Genomic DNA, 16683 nt, shown 5'->3' with positions numbered 1-16683 from the left:
TAGCTGCATGTGGTAGCACATGCCTGTAGTCTCAGCTACTCAGGAGGCTGAGACAGGAGAATCTCTTGAACCTGTGAGGGGGAGGTTACAGGGAGCCGAGATCGCGCCACTGCACTCCAGCCTGGGTGAGACACAGCGAGACTCTGTCTCACAAAAAAAAAGAGTGAGTCTAAAGACTCACTCTTTTCCAATGTTTTGGATGTCATTTTTAAGGCTCATACATTAAACATTATTACTGCTTTATATGGCAACATTTACCCTGGCTTCATATTTGTCAATTTATTTATTCCCTATTCCTTCTTGCTTTCCTTCTAGGATAATGCTTATTCCTAAAGTCCATGCTTTTAAAATTCCATGGTAAATAACCTCTCTCAGAGTTGGTTCATCTGAAAATATTTTTACTTTGCCCTTATTCTTTAAGGAAGGTTTTGATGATAGTCACTTGATTCTGGCTGTAACTGTTATTCAAAAGCCTGCTTGCTGTTCTTCTATAGGTACTGTGTTTTCTCCCTGCTTAACTCTATTTGGTATTTTCTACCTGTAGCTTATTCTGTTTGTTACACATTATTAACTTCCTGTAATGTTGGGCTGACCACCAATTCTAAATCAATTTCAGTTACCATCTCTTCAGATTATTACAATTCCTCCATTCCTTCCTACAGGGATAGCAATGGGCATGTTTGACTTTCTCAGTGTCTTCAACATCTCAAGCTCTCAAATGTTCCAGTTCCTTGCTCCTCTGTGTGAAATTCTGCTACTTCTTCAGATTTATCTTTCATTAAGTCTTTTATAGCTGTTGTTTAACATTTTGTGTTTCAAATCTTTCTGGTTATTTCTGATAGCCTTTCGTTGCTTGCTATTATAATTCCATTTTTTAAAATATTTTTGTTTTGTATCTAATTATTTTACATTTGTATCTAGAAATTCTAATACTGATTTCCTTAGGGATCTAATTTTTATTGTCTCTGCTTTGTATGTCTGGTGGTTTAATTATGCATTCCTGTTTGCTTGTTCAATTGACAGCAATACCAAAGACTTAAACTGCAGTGCTTTTTCCAGAGAGGCTCTGAGTTTATTTCTCCTGAGACAAGGACAACACCCTCCTCTGTGTTTATTTGACTGCTTTTAAGGGTTCCAGTTCAATCCCGATCTCCGATTCAGATCTCCCACTAGAGCACTGGTACGGCTATATGCCTCAGGGCAACCTGCTGAGTCTTTAAAATCCTCTATAAGCACAACAGTACCTTAATCAGTAGGGCCCATTAAGAGTATCTCGTTTTCCATACTTCTAAAAGTGGAAGTTCAAACCTGTGTTTCAATTTTATGCAACTCTATATAATCTACCCTCCCTTACAGTGCAAAGTATCAGTACTATCCTTTATCATCAGTTTAAGAGTTACATTTAGTATTACTACCTTAACATTAAAACAGTAACATTAAACTGCCTATAATTAATTTTAAAAGCTTAGCATATTCAGTTAAGATAAACGATACCTAAAATGTGCCCCACAAAGCTAAAGGCAACAAGAGTATTTCTTAGTTTATTAAAAGGAAAAAAGAAAGTGTGATTCGAAACCCACAAAACTGAAAAATAAAGATTATCAGTATCAGATGCCTCAAATACAAGGAAACTACCAGAGAATAAACTGGATCCCTGCACCGACATCAAGGAAGTAACGGCTAAACCACAGGCAGCTATGACACAGCTGTCAAGGCCCAGTCTCTGAGGGAACCAGAGAGTGCTGTGAAGGAGCTAAGTGCTAGCTTCAGGGAAAGCCCAGCCAAGCCAGGCTGCTGTCACTCCTGAACACTAAGGCCAGCCCTGGCAGCAGTTCTGTGGGAGGGTCAATTGTCAACAGCTACAGTGAACAGGGGCACTCATATTACTGTGCTCCACACCTGTGGTAGGACAGCCTGATGGCAGGATTGCCAACTATTACATCCTCCCTCAGACATGTTCCCATAGTTAATGGGAAAGTGAATGCCATCTTGAACTTTGGAGGAAGTCCTGTCATTTCACTTTACAGTTAGTTGTCTAGACCCAGAAACAAAATCATGGATTAAAACAGAGGCATTCAGACCTGAGAGACTGTGTCAGAAAGGTCAAGCCCAGAGGAGCTGCTAAGTGAAAACAGAAGCTGAAGAAAACAGGAGGAAGAGGAAGAGGATGTGGGCTCCCAGGAGAAGGAGAGATGAGCCCAGGAGGTGTTGTCCTAAGGCAGAGCCAGGCTCTGCTTCTCAGATGCCACATAGCACTTGACCCCACTGCAGGGCCTGTCTGCTTCTGTGGGGCAGGAATCCCAAGAACAAGGACCCAGCGGGCTGTTTCTGTGTCTCTACAGCCCCGCAAAGGGCTTAGCTCAGATTAGAGGTACAGTGGGGACCTTTCAAACCAAGATAGAACCAGCAGCCTTGCCACCAAGGTACACAGAGGTATGACTAATAAGTCTATCAGTGTTCCCCTGTAAATGCAATCTATCCTCAAAACAGAGTCACCAAATGAATTAGGGCTCTAAATATGAACCCAGGAAAACTTAATAACCAAACAGTAGGCAGTAATTAGGTGATAAGATCCAGGCATATCCTGCTTAAAAAGAAGCCCCATTCAAACGTCCAAATGGACACTGCAGGTGGCTCTTGCTGGGCATGACCTGCATGAACTGGGCTCACCTTTTCATTATAGTTGATAGCAATCACATCCCCGGTGGTCAGACAGGCAAAGTTCCTCAGTGCGTTTTCTAATCTGCAGACACACTGTCAAGGCAACATGGCAAGATGGATACCTTAAATCTGAAACAAGTTTCCAGGAAGGGTTAGATGATTACTAATAGGTAGAGACTGTACCATGCTGGTACTTAAAACACGAAGCTTTAATACAACGAAGTACTTGGCAACAGGGAAGGATGGAACTCCTAACATGCAGTAATATGGATGACTCTCACAAATACCAACCTAGGGGAAGGGGAAATAACCAACCACAAAAGGGCAGTGAGATTCCATCCACACAGAACCCTGAGAAAAACTGATCTATAAAGATAGGAGGTAGCCGAGAGGTTTCTGGACCAGAGGGTCAGCTGGAAACTGGCAGGAAAGGACCTTTAGGGAACATGGAAATGTTCTGGTTACATGGGTGTACACATTTGTCAAACTGGCTGATCTGTGTGCATTTTATTGTATACAAATTATACCATGGGATTTAAAAACTACAGGAGTACAAAAGAAAAAATTTAATGAATCAGATAGGTCCTCTCAAACATTCCTCAAAATAAAAGATGCTTTCATTTATACTTTTGTTGTTTCTACTTTTTGAGCTGGTAAATTTAGAGTTAATAAAAATTAAAATTAAAAAAAAGAAACCAGCAAGTACTTTTTATAACAGTTAAAAATAGTAGAACCCAAATATCCACACAAGGAAATGTCTATTCATGTGGAATATTTTAACCATGTCTTCATCAATTTGCTGAATTACTTTACATAAAAAGGTCACATGAAACATAGCTCCAGAGCCTGCCACTGTGAGAGTCCAACTCGAGGGTGAAAGAGTGAGGCTATTAGGTTCACCTCGCTTGATCTAACAGCTTTTCTTTTTTTTTTTTTTTTTTTTTTTTGAGACGGAGTCTCGCTCTTGTTACCCAGGCTGGAGTGCAATGGCGCGATCTCGGCTCACCGCAACCTCCGCCTCCTGGGTTCAGGCAATTCTCCTGCCTCAGCCTCCTGAGTAGCTGGGATTACAGGCACGCACCACCGTGCCCAGCTAATTTTTTTGTATTAATAGAGACGGGGTTTCACAATGTTGACCAGGATGGTCTCGAACTCTCGACCTCGTGATCCACACGCCTCGGCCTCCCAAAGTGCTGGGATTACAGGCTTGAGCCACCGCGCCCGGCCGATCTAACAGCTTTTTAGAACCACAGCAGCTTTGTGAAAAGTGCTTTATGTGATGGACACTTTCTTTGCTCCCACACATGAAGTGCCATGGTACAGAGTGTCCTTCCCTCCACTCCTCCAATGACCCTGCCAGGGCCTCTTCTCTGACTTCCACTGCAGCAGCTGGAGGAGAGGAGCCAGAGCCCTCAGGTTGGAAACACAAGGCCTCTGTGGTGGGGCTGGCTCCCCACATGCCTCTGCATACTCTGGCACCTGCTGTGCCACCAGCTTCCCCACTTTCTCTGCTTGAAGCCAAAACTGCTTTCATCCAGATCTCAGCCAGACCAGAGAACACCAGGCTGACTCTAAACTGACAGAAGTTGACGCCCTTTCTCCAAACACTAACAAGTTAATTGTGCTGACAGCATCTGAGATTAACCTAATAAGAAGTCTGCATTGGGGCTGGGAGTGGTGCCTCCCGCCTGTAATCCCAGTATTTTGGGAGGCTGAAGTGGGTGGATCACCTGAGGTCAGAAGTTCGAGACTGTTTCAGCAACATGGTCAAACTCTGTCTCTACTATAAATACAAAAATTAGCCGGGTATGGTGGTGCACACCTGTAATCCCTGCTACTTGGGAGGCTGAAGCAGGAGAATCGCTTGAACCTGGGAGGTGGAGGTTGCAGTGAGCTAAGATCATTCCACTGCACTCCAACCTGGGCAACAAAGTGAGATTCTGTCTCAAAAAAAAAAAAAAAAGAGCCTACATTGCAACACATGTAAAAACCCTAAGAAAATTAGAAGGGGCTACAGCCACAGAGGCAGGGCCCATTCCTGGTCACTGACAGCCAAACAAGCACCTCTAGGTCAGAGCTCTGAAGAACAAGTTAACCAGCTCTTCCCATAGGATATTCCCCCGCCTGTGGGACCGAAGGCTCAACAAGACCATCATGTCCAGGACATGGGCAGCAAGGACACACATAGCCCATTTGCATCCAAAGCACAACCAGCACTGCCCTGCTCCTAAGAACACACCTGGAAAGAGGGCTACTGGGGAGGGAGGCAGCTTTTCTTAACTTTCTACCTGTCTGTATTGTTCAACTATTTTTTTCCCAAGTATGCATTACAGAAAAAAAAAAAAAAAAAGTAGACTGGAGTGGTCACTTACACCATGATCTTTTTTTTTCTTTTTTTTCCCTCACTATCATTACATTGAGAATAGGGTTTCACCATGATCTCTACAAGGCAAATTGGGCCCATGGAGCTAGAGATCTCAATCGGTGTACACAGCACCATCCCATACCTGCACTGCCTACTTCCTGATGCTGTCAACACATACACCTGGCTTCTGGCTTAAGTTCAGAGGTGAACATAAAAAATGAACTAGAACCTGACACCTTTGCTTTCTGCTTGCTGACACGGAAATTGCAGTCATTGGTACCTATTGGCCTGGAGTGAATGAGCTCTCAGGTTGGCATGCAGTGAGGCTAATGGGCCAGTGCATGGCTGGGAGGGGGTGCTAGGGAGCCAAAGAAGGGGCTGGAGCTGAAGGCAGATGAGCTGCTCCCTCCTTTCATTTGTGCCAGGTGACACAGACCAACTGAAAAAAGGACTTCATTGTGGTCTCCAGGAAGTGTCTGGAAAGTGACAGAGGCAGCCCAGACAGCACACAGTGCACTTGGCCAGAGCAATGCAGATGTGTTAGCTGAACCCCATTATTCTCAAATCACAACTTGAATCACAAACAAACGTGTGATCCCCAAAGCAGGCACAGAGTCAATAAAGTACATGAAGTTTAACAACCACCAGCACACTCTCCTTTGTCTAGAAGAACTCCGCTTATTTGAAAAGGATACACGGCTTTGGGGTTGGTGATGTCCAGGAAGTCAGGGCTCTGAGGCTGGAATTTGGAATACGTGGCCACTTGTAGGTTGACACTCTCTACCTGGACCAGGCCCCCTTCTTCCAAGAGCAAGTTCTGCATCATCTGAAAGGAAAAAGAGGTTACATGAGACTCGTAGAGATGACGTATCCTCCACAACCACCACTCCATATACACTGGGCAGGCCAGTCTTACTTGGGTCCTTGGAAGAGGAATCTGAAGCAAGGTAAGTAATTTGTTATACTATGTCAGGAAGGAGGGAAAAAAATCAAGTGATGTGGAAGGAAGGAAGCCAATAAAGGGGTGCTACTGAGGCTGCTGCAGCACACAGTATGAACACATCTCTGTAGGGCCACCTGGCTGCTCACTAGTTCCAGGTCTCCCGGGGCAGAGCATTTTCCTGGGACAGTCACCCCCCGTACTTCCAAGGTGTCCCACAAGCAACTTATAAGGTCCTGGGGCAAGAAGGGCTGCACTTGAGGTAGGACAAAAGCAGCACAGGCAAGGCTGACCAAGCAATGCAATGGCACACCATAGCTGAGGCCGAAAGATGGTGACAAGGCCCCAGAGGTGTCTGCTGTGTAGGTTATAAAAATCTGACAAAGCCTTCACATGCCTCTATTCAACAACCCAAAAAGGTAGACGATGGTTGAGGAGTGAGAGGGAAAGAGATACACAATGCCCATGAGTATAGGGTGTGCAGGGAGCCCAGACTCGGGTCAGGGGCTCTGTGTCCTGGAATGAAATTTTGCTTGTCTTATCTGAAACCGCCTTTTTTTTCTGAGACAGCGTCTTGCTGTGTTGCCAGACACCAGGCTGGAGTGCAGTGGTGCAATCTCGGCTTACTGCAACTTCCACCTCCCGGGTTCAAGCAATTCTCCTGCCTCAGCCTCCTGAGTAGCTGGGATTACAGGCGCACGCCACCATGCCCAGTTAATTTTTGTATTTTTAGTAGAGATGGGGTTTCACCATGTTAACCAGGATGGTCTTGATCTCTTGACCTCGTGATCCACCCCGGCCTCCCAAAGTGCTGGGATTACAGGCATGAGCCACCGCGCCCAGCCCATCTTAAAAGGAACATCAGACATATAAAGAAGTAGAGACAACTGCACGAGAGCCCCCACGTGACCAGCCCTGACAGTTGACAGTGCTCACAACATGGCTCAGTCCATCGATCAGCAACCCCTCTCTACCAGTCCCAGGTCACACTAGATGCCCTGAAACAAATCCCAGGTATCACCTCTCTTCAAGAATGTTTCATCGGGAGTGGCAGTGAGAAGGAACAGACAAAAGAAGAGGGGGCTGAAGGCTGTGTCACAGATGAAAGGGAGCTCATGAGGAGGCGGAGGCATGCTGAGGCCAAGGCTGTGTCTAGGAGGCTGTGCCTAGGCCACAAGGGAAGCCTGAGTGGTGGATCCTGTGCAGAGGCATGCAGAGGATCCCAGGCACTCACGCTGACAGCTGACTGTCAGGCCAGGAAGGGCAGAAATAGAGGGTGGTCACTCTACCAGATGCCACAGGCAGGCACAGAAGGATGCAGAGGCAACTGGCTTTGGTAACTGGAGTCTGGTATACCTGGGAGTGATGTTCTAACAGGAAGTACTCTAAGGCTCAGAGTCAGCCAGCCACAGGCCAGGAGCACTGTCCCTCAGGGAAGATTTATGTGAGAAATCTGTCAGTGAGGGGAAGGATACTGGGCTGCAATTGCAAGCCTGAGGGAAGTCTGGCCAGGGATGGGGGTGGTTTCCTCAGCCAGAGGCAGGACACTACCACAGGTGATGTGAGGAAGAGAGGCAGAGGTCAGACTAGGGCTTGAGGTGAGAAATGGGCTGCTGGAAGAGGCCTGAGAGCAGTAAGCAGGCAGGAGGAGCTGACGCCTGGCCCTCCCCATGCAGCATTTTAGAGCATACAGCACAATGTGCAGCCAGGTAGATCTTGGCTGTAAGGAGAAAGGCCAACACCTGTTCCACACTGGCTCGCCCTGAAGTAGCTTGGGAACATTGGTGGGATGGAGCCCACCAGCCAGCCCAGAAAAAGCACTGGTTCACATGCCCTCCAAGACAGCAGATGGGGGACACCTGGTACCCGTCTGCCCATGCCAGGAGCTGGAAGGTCAACTCAGGAAGAGGTGGCCTGGTCGCTTCACACCCCAAGCCAGCCCCAGGCTACCTAAAGAGGCTTTCCAGGGAAGAAAGGGATTCAATTAGTTTCCTGGTCTAAAGCAGTCTAACAGCTTGGACAAGTGGCCACCCAAGCTTCAAGTCTATGGGTTAAAGGAGAACCCCAGTATCACCACCTCCTCTTATAGGTGAGCCACAGAGGGGACTGGGCAAGTAGTCATTGCCTGACACTTCAGCTACCTAGAATGGCTTCAGTGACCAGGCATTCTACCGGATGAGCAGAACATGGCCTCAGGCCCCTGGGGACACCTGCAGACAAACACAAGAATAGTAAGGGGTTAAGTAGCAAATACTGGGGAGGGCAGGTAAGTCAATCTGGGCTTTGAGGCATAAGAGCCCCCACTATAGGCCAGGGTGGGCAGGCCTGGTCAGGGGAGGTGAGGAGACAGTATGGGAAGGCGAGGCACTAGGTGTGATGGGAGTGCAGGGCTGCTGTGGGGAGACAGTGGCCAGGCCCAGACTTTGGGAAGGGCCCTGGGACCCAGGCTGAAGAGGACGGCCACTGCCACTGCAGCATGGGCAAGATCACCTGCTACAGGAGGAAAGGGACTTTCAGAATTTCAATTCATATTATTCTTTTTTTGAGACAGAGTCTCACTCTGTCACCCAGGCTAAAGTGCAATGGCCCAATCTTGGCTCACTGCAACCTAAGCCTCCCAGAATTCAAGCCATTCTTCTGCCTCAGTCTTCCAAGTAGCTGGGATTACAGGTATGTACCACTATGAAGGACTAATTTTTGTATTTTTAGTAGAGACGGGGTTTCACCATGTTGGCCAGGCTAGTCTCAAACTCCTGACCTCAAGTGATCTGCCCGCCTCAGCCTCCCAAAGTGCTAGGATTACAGGCATGAGTCACCGTGCCTGGCCAGAATTCCAATTCATATTTAATCTCAGAAAACATAAGTTAAGGCCATCCCTTTTGAACATTTGGTGTTCACCATGATAGGGCACCAGCAGGAGAGGTGGGCTGTGCTTCAGAACACCTCCTTGGTGGCAGCCAAGCAAGCACTCGAGAGTTCCCAGCCCATAGCTCACTGTGGGGTCCCTCAGTATGCCTGATGTAATTCAAGCACAAAGAGAAGGATAAGCAGGTCCCTCTGTAGACTTCCCTAAAATGCCAGAGCAGAGTGAGGAAAAGAAGGAGCCAGGTGGGCCACAGCTACCTGTGTGGAACTCTCACTGCTGTGGGCTCCTCCCTACAGCACTAGCATAGTTCTGCTCACTTCTCTGGGGGTATAGCCTCGAGGGCAGGTTCTGGTGGCTCTTATGCCCTGGATATCCCAGCCCAGATCTGCAATGACATCCTTCAAATCAACTTTCCACAGAGAGCCTGCATGTAAAGAGAAAGGGCGTCATTCCAATGGCAGCTCAGTTGAGAGATTTGGGAGACTCAGTTAGACGTCTGCTCTGACAGACTACTAAAAGTCGGGGGGGAAGCATAAAAACCTCAAACACCCTACTTACTAGACCACCTAAAAAATACTCTTGTGCTCCATTATTTTTAAAAAAAGCCTCACTCAGGAAATCATAGATGAACAGCTCAGCTGTGGTTTCTAGGCAACCAGTTGTGCAACTATCAAAGAAAAGGCTGCCCCCATAGCACAGTGGCCCAATGGTGCGTCTAGAGCCCAGACGCCCACGTAAGGCACAGTGCGCCACTCTGGATCCCTTCCCTCCCGCTGGGTCAAGTCAGGCTAAGACACTGAGCAGGAGGAGCAGGCTGGGTCACCTGCTCTGGGGCCAGAACTCTCGAGTGCAGGGGGTGTCTCTGTCTTAGTGGCTGCTCTCCAGAGACCCTGGCAGCCCCACTCACCCAGTGTGGGAGGTAGCAGATGCCCTCATCAGCCACAAACTCCAGCACACCACAGTGCGTCATGCGGTCCGAATTCTTATTGGTAAGTTTGAACAGCATGGGATAGGTAATGTTAAGTCGGCCTGAAAAGAAGAGAGAGGCTATGAGGCACAATTCCTATGAAGGGGAACTTGTTCAGCGTGCCTTCCCATAAAAGGAGCCTCCCCACAACCCTATCCCTCAAACCCCACACTCCTCTGGCAGATGCATTCCCCTCTGTGAGAGCACAGTGCATGGCTCAAGGAGGAGCCTGGAAATGTTTGGCAACTTGGTAACACAGCCCTGGCATAGACTTGTGATTTTCTGAAGTCAGCATTTTAAAAAGTGATGTGTTCATTCATTTATTCATAAATCATTTCAGTGCCCAACCATGCCCTGGACGAAATCTCTACCTTCCAAGGTTTCTAGTTTGAAGGTAGAACCCTAACAAAGAAAACAAGCACACCCAGATGTTGCAGGTACTGTGGGCGGGAGGGGGTAGAGCTACTGGGCTAGGCTCCTGGAGGCCGAGTTCTTTAGGCTGACCACTGGGCGGGCAGGCCTGGGAGGAAATCCAGGCAGAGGTGGCAGGCTGAGCAAGGGCATGGAAGGGAAGAGGAGCCCAGACAGTTCAGAAATGGTGGGCAATTAGGCAAGATAGGCGGGGGACAGATGTGGGAGTAGTTGGGAAGGGGAGGGACACCACATGGGGTAGACCCTAGGGCCCAGGTTCAGCAGGCAGTGTAGGCTCTCAGCAGGGTCATAACACAGGATTCCTCCTCTCTGAGGATCCTTGAGGTGAGGGCTCAAAGCAGGGCAGAGGCAAGTAAGCAAGACTGCTGGCATGCTGACCCGAGAGGTCCACAGGCACAAAAAGGAGGGGCTGGCAACAAGAGGCAGGAAAACCCTGGAGACACAGGGCCCTGGGGGAGGACTGAGAGGGAACTGATGGTAGTGATGGTGTTTGCCATGTGTAAGGCCCTTGTTCAGTCTTCCCAGAACAGTCAGGTAGGTACTATCATTATTCCCTTTTATCTATGGGGAAACCAAGACCCACAGGTTAAGTAACACGCCCAAGACCTCACAGCACACAAGTGGTGATGCCAGGATTCAAACCCAGGCTGCTGGCTTAAGTCCAGGGATTCAACCATCAAAGCAGAATTCAGCTTGCTAGTTTAGGCAAATATGCCAATAAAAATCACATTTAGTGTTAGGAGGTAATGCAGATTCCACTTGAAATCTCCCTAAAAATTCTAATAAAGCAAATCAAGTAAAAAGCTTGGGCAGGAAGCTACAGAGAACCTCTGGGAGCAGTGTAGAGGTACAGTAGGGGTGGGCACTCCTTCCTATCACCAAGGGTGACTCTCACACTGGCAGTAAAGGGGCCAGGACCTCCATCCCAGTACACCTCCCAGCTACAAAGCCATGGAGTTGACCTACAGCTGGTCCACAGTAAACTAGATTGGGCCTAATGAAAGAGACTCCAATGTCCCTCAGTCCACTGACTCTCAAACTGCATTTTGTGACTTAGAGGCTCCAAATGCCCTGGGGCTCCCAGTCCCTCTGTATCCCCTCACTTCCTCCAACCAGAGCAGAGACTCTTATTTTATAAATTAGAGGACTTCCTATAGGATTTGGACAGAAAGTTTCCCCCATCATTTAAAAGATTTGAACAACACCGATCTGAGCTACACCTCAATGACCCAGCCCGAGTTTCTTCTGGACACCTGTGCCAAGGGTCACATCTGGTGTCTGTCTCCTGGTTCAGCACGTCCTGAAAGGAAGACCTTTCTAGGGGGCCTGTTCTCTCCTCTGTAATGACAGGGTCTTCGTGAGAACTTGAACTCCATGGCACTCTTGACCTGAGCTGAGATTGGGCTGAGGCTTCCACTGGGTAAAGCCATAGCTGGTGTTGGCTCAATGGCCACCTCCCACCTTGTGGTTGGCATCAGACAGCTTGGGTTGTCACAGACACTGTAGCACTTCTGATGCACAGACACCGTGGGTGTCCCCAGTTAAAGAAGAGGACACTGAGGTTCAAAGAGGTCAAGCTGCTACTCTAGAGTCAGGCTGGGCAAAGAGCCTGAGGTGAGTTACACCATAGCCAGCACCTGTTCTCTGCTTGCTGCCACCAGAGGCCCCTAACACCAAGCATGAACCTGTCCCCCTGGCCAGCCTCAGTCTCCTGGCTCACAAAGGAAGAATTCACACCAGAAACACTCTTAGGTGTGGAAGGCAACGACTGCATCCTTGATTAGGTTGTCCATGATTGAGATTTTCCATGCCTGTGTAGTATGAGGCTAGGGCATGGGTTTCCAGGTTGCTCTCATGGGATAAAGGGTCAGAGAAACAACCACTGTGTGCCTATCTCACTCCTGGTAAGAGGCAAGAGCCCAGTAAAGAGGAGTGGCTTCTGGAATGGAAGACAATAGCTCAGTTTTTGACATGCTGAGGATGCAGTGGTGCACTGGGGAATAGAAATGGAGGTCTGGAGCTCAGGAAAGATGTTTGGTGAGGGGATGAGAAACCTGCTTTATAGTAAGTACCCTCTTGTGAGCCGACCAATTCTTCCTTTAGGAAAAAAATCTAGTGAGCCGAGCCAATGGCATCAGCTGCCCTGGCACTGTCCAAAGCACTTGATACTTGTACCTTCATTTAATCCTGACAGAATACTGAGAAAAGTTGGGGGAGCGGATGATCAGGAAGAAGAGGGGAATTACCTTCACAGAGGAGAGACCTGAAGCACCCAGGGCAGTGATGAAGCTGAGCACTGAGAGGGCCTGGACTTGCCCTAAGCACCTGGGCCCAGGCTCTCCCAGCCCAGCACATGCCCTCCAGGAGCAATTCACAACCAGATGTTCACAAAGCACACTGGTGTCTGGATGTACTAAGGAGCCCATGCTGACTCCTGGTGTCCATATTTATATTATCTAAGTTCTTAAGTCACTCAGAAGATACTTACTGAGTTGGTCCAGGGCTGAAGGCGGCATAATTACTGTGGAAAGAACATTTAAGAAATATTAAAAAAATAAAATAAAAAGGAGAGACCAAAGGCAAGATGCAGTTTCTGTTATATCTAATAAAAAGTTTTAAACTGTTTTTAGAGTAGCCAGAATGTCACAGTGATCTTTCATAAAGAATCTTACTTGGTGTAATTTATTTTGGGAACTGAATGGTTATCAGCCATAAACCTAACCATAATTAGCACCCCACCCCAACAAAGCAAGACTGGGATAAGCACCATTATTACAGTAACACTAGTTTCTGACTCCCACATGCAAAGTAAGTACTGTTGAAGGCTACAGCATTGCAGACTTAGGGCAGGAAAGGTTACTATTCAAAATAAAAACAAGCACATACTCTTCCCTCCTTTCTCCACATCTGACCTGTCATTAGGCCCTGCTAGCATGGATACAGAGAAGCAGCGGTACTGTGTGGAGAAGCGGTTTTGGAAAACCCTGGGAATCGGGTGGTCGAACATGTTGAAAGAGAACTAGAAGGAGGAAAGAGAAACCAGTATTAGAACAAAGGTACATTTATTCATGTCAAAACCCAAAACATGTCAGAATAATTAACGGTGCTAAACATTGTCAAAGAACACAATGTACTGAAATCGTCAATGTAATCTTACTAAATCTAAAAGAGGCAACGTCAAGCCTGCCCTGAACCTTTTTCAGGGCTGTGCTCCCATCTTCATCCTCAGGATCAAGGCCAGACCTCTTGCATACCTCAGAGACTTGTACTGACAGCCCCACAGACTTCTAAACTCCTGCCTGGGCTAGTTGCTCTGCATTGAACACTTTTCCTATTATCATTAATCTAAACAATATTTTTTTATTGAAACATCTCTTTATTGGGTGCCTATTATCTGCCAGGCTCTGACCTGAGCACAAGGGAAACACCACTCTAGTGAGATTTGTCCACTAACAAAATAGACACCACCTCTGTCCTGGTGGAACTGACACTTAAAGCAAGGGAGATATACACAAGAAAACACATGTGTGCCCAGCAGTTCTAAAGACAAGCAGCAAGGTAAGAAGACAGAAGGCTCCTGAGAATGCTATTTTAAATAGGTAGTTAGGAAGGGACTCTCTGCACAAAGACCTGAATGCTATGAGAGGAAGCCAGGCCAAAAATAGGGAAAGGCATTCCAGGCAGCAGGAAGAGCAGGTACCTGGTGTTTCCACCCCTTCCCCTGGCTTCCAATTACCAACCTTTCCTTTCCCCAGGAAGCCTCCCCTGCTCTGCTGAGGGTCAGGGCTAGTGCCCCTCCAGTGTGCTCTCACAGGACAGAGCAGATACACATCACGCTATGTTGTGGTGCTTTCTTACATCAACAAGCAAAGCTAAAACATGGTGCCATTAAAAAGGTAAGATCCATACAACTACTTGATCACAACCAGTTACAGATTTCTTTGTTCCTTCTCCACTCCCACTGCTTCACTTGACTAGCCTTTAAAAAAAAAAAAAAGGCTTAGCAAACAGACATCAATTTGGTGTCTTCTCAAAGTACAGTATTCCTCCCATCACCCCCTCATATCCACAGGGGATATATTCCAACATCCCCAGTGGACGCCTGAAACTACAGATTTACCAAAACATATATATGCTTTTTTCTTATACATACATATCTACAATAAAGTTTAATTTATACACTGGGTGTGGGGTCTCACGCCTATAATCCCAGCACTTTGGGAGGCAGAGGCAGGTGGATGACCTGAGGTCAGGAGTTTGAGACTAGCCTGGCCAATATGGTGAAACCCCCTCTCTACTAAAAATACAAAAATTAGCCGGGCATGGTGGCCCGTGCCTGTAATCCCAGTTACCCAGGAGGCTGAGGCAGGAGAATTGCTTGAACTCAGGAGGCAGGGGTTGCAGGGAGCAGAGATAGCCGCCACTGCACTCCAGCCTGGGCGATAGAGCAAGACTCCAATTTAAAAAAAAAAAAGTTTAATTTCTAAATTAGGCACATTAAGAGATTAACAAGTACTAAAACAATTATAATGATATACTGTAACAAAAGTTATGTGAATGTGGTCTCTATTTTAAAATTTTTGGACCATGGTTGACTTCCGGTAACCGAAACCATATAAAATCTCACAGCAGAATATATATTCAGAAGAACTGGAGGCAGAATCAAGAAGAGATTTTTGTATACCACATATTCATAGCACAATTATTCATAACAGCTAAAAGGTGGAAGCAACCCAAGTGTCCAATGACAGATGAATGAATAAGCAAATTGTGGTATGGTACATACATACAACGAAATATTATTCAGCTTTGAAGATGAAGGAAATCCTGTCACATGGATGACCCTTGACGATTTCATGCTAAGTGAAATAAGTCAGTCACAAAAGGACTTATATTTTATGAATCCACTTCTAGAAAGTCCCTAGCGTAGGCAAATTTATGGAGACAAAGTGGAACAGGGGTTGACAGGGGCTGTGAGGAGTAGAAAATGGAGAGTTACTGTTTAATATGAGTAGAGTTTCACCTTTGCAAGATGAAAAAGTTCTGAAAATCTGTTGCTCATGAATGTACTCAACACTATTTAACTATAGACTTAAAAATGGTTATGATAAAAATTTGTTTTAACCACAACTAAAAAAAAAAATCTCTATTAGAGAAAATTTCTTGACTTGATTCCAAATATATATTTAGTAGAAGGAAGGCCACCTACTGACAAAGCAGTTTACTAGCAACTCCAAAATTAGCAAGCTGAATTAGCTACCTCCTAAAATGCAAATATAGCATGCTCCCGCCTAAAATCTTGGATGGCTCTTCACTCCCTGGCACCCTAGCACAGTAATTTTCAATCTTCTGCCTTCTTCTTTGAAGCAGCAGAATTCTGTTCAACTAATCTTGGCCAGAAGCATAATAATCTGAAAAGCGTTTCTGGGTGAACAAAGCCAGTACAGGGTGGTGGCTTCCCCTGAGTGCTTCTCACTAGCCACCCTATCTAAGCCATTTCTTCTCTTTGAACATAAAAGGTAAATCCGCACAAAGGGGCAACATACTTAACAACCTGCCGGCAGTTTACCCATGAACACGACCTTCTGCCCCTTCTGTGCTACTCCTGATCCCATCTCTCACTTTCCTTTTCAACCCCCAGACCTAGCACATTGACTGGAATATATCAGGTATTCCTGAGTGGATGAACTCAAGAAGAGAAATAAGCCAGAGTTTGACAGTGACATGCTTGGGATAAAATGTAACAATCATTTCTTGTCTTTACTAAAATAAACAGATGACAGGAAGACAATACCACAGAGTGATTTGCAGACAGAGAGACTTGGCTTCAACTCTCCACTCCCTACTTTTGTGACTCGAATAAAATATCTGTAAAAGTTAGTTTTCTCATGTTTAAAATAATGATCATCCTTGCTTCCAAAGGGGTTGTAGGGACTAAAAGAAATAAGGCGTGATGAGGGATTACAGGTGTTAAAAGCTGAGTAACAGGAAATGTACTAGCAGGTATTAGCTCCCATCGTTATCATTACCGAACACAACACCGCTGTACATATCCAAAGGTAGGAACCCGTGGGCACGGAGCTCACGGAGCTGGGGCAAGAGCTGGGTGTCCCCCAAGAGCGGGGATGCCCGCTACGGATTCTACTTGGGGAGAGCCTGATTCTGTTCCCATCCCCAACAACCTTGCAACTAACTTTGGGTTTATGGAAACCTGTTGCGTGTCCAGCACTTGAGAAACCCATGAGTGGACACAAACCTTCCTTTCTTTTGTCAAGGAGGGAAAGTTGGGCTAAGACGGAATGCAAGCCATGCTCAGGACCCGTGGACGCGACCACAGGCGGTTAGTGGTCAAGGATCCTGCCTGTGCCCGGCGCGGCCGATGAGTCCGGCGCGGACTCAGGCCCCAGTGACTCGGCACCTCCGCCGCCGTCCCGACCCCACCCGCCCCGCCT

General features: G+C 46.9%; 1 protein-coding gene across 2 annotated transcripts in view; it reads right to left on the bottom strand.

Moving 5' to 3' along the window:
• Window positions 1–16683, bottom strand: part of UFD1 (ubiquitin recognition factor in ER associated degradation 1) — a 28841-nt gene that overhangs the window by 12004 nt on the left and 154 nt on the right. The window contains exons 2-6 of one of the 2 annotated variants that reach the window (XM_012454173.2): window positions 13118–13250; window positions 12720–12752; window positions 9740–9861; window positions 5722–5852; window positions 2671–2743 (exon numbers count right to left, since the gene is read on the bottom strand). In XM_012454173.2, the coding sequence (XP_012309596.1) occupies window positions 2671–2743; window positions 5722–5852; window positions 9740–9861; window positions 12720–12752; window positions 13118–13250 (492 nt within the window). Of the gene's footprint in view, window positions 1–2670; window positions 2744–5721; window positions 5853–9739; window positions 9862–12719; window positions 12753–13117; window positions 13251–16683 lie in introns of those variants that run through there. The other variant, XM_012454174.3, reaches the window with a different exon arrangement.

This window comes from Aotus nancymaae, unplaced genomic scaffold, assembly GCF_030222135.1.
Source record: "Aotus nancymaae isolate 86718 unplaced genomic scaffold, 86718_ANA_hifiasm-v0.15.2.pri h1tg000049l, whole genome shotgun sequence".
In the NCBI taxonomy this organism is placed as follows: domain Eukaryota; kingdom Metazoa; phylum Chordata; class Mammalia; order Primates; family Aotidae; genus Aotus; species Aotus nancymaae.
This window is presented reverse-complemented; position numbering and strand designations above follow the sequence as displayed.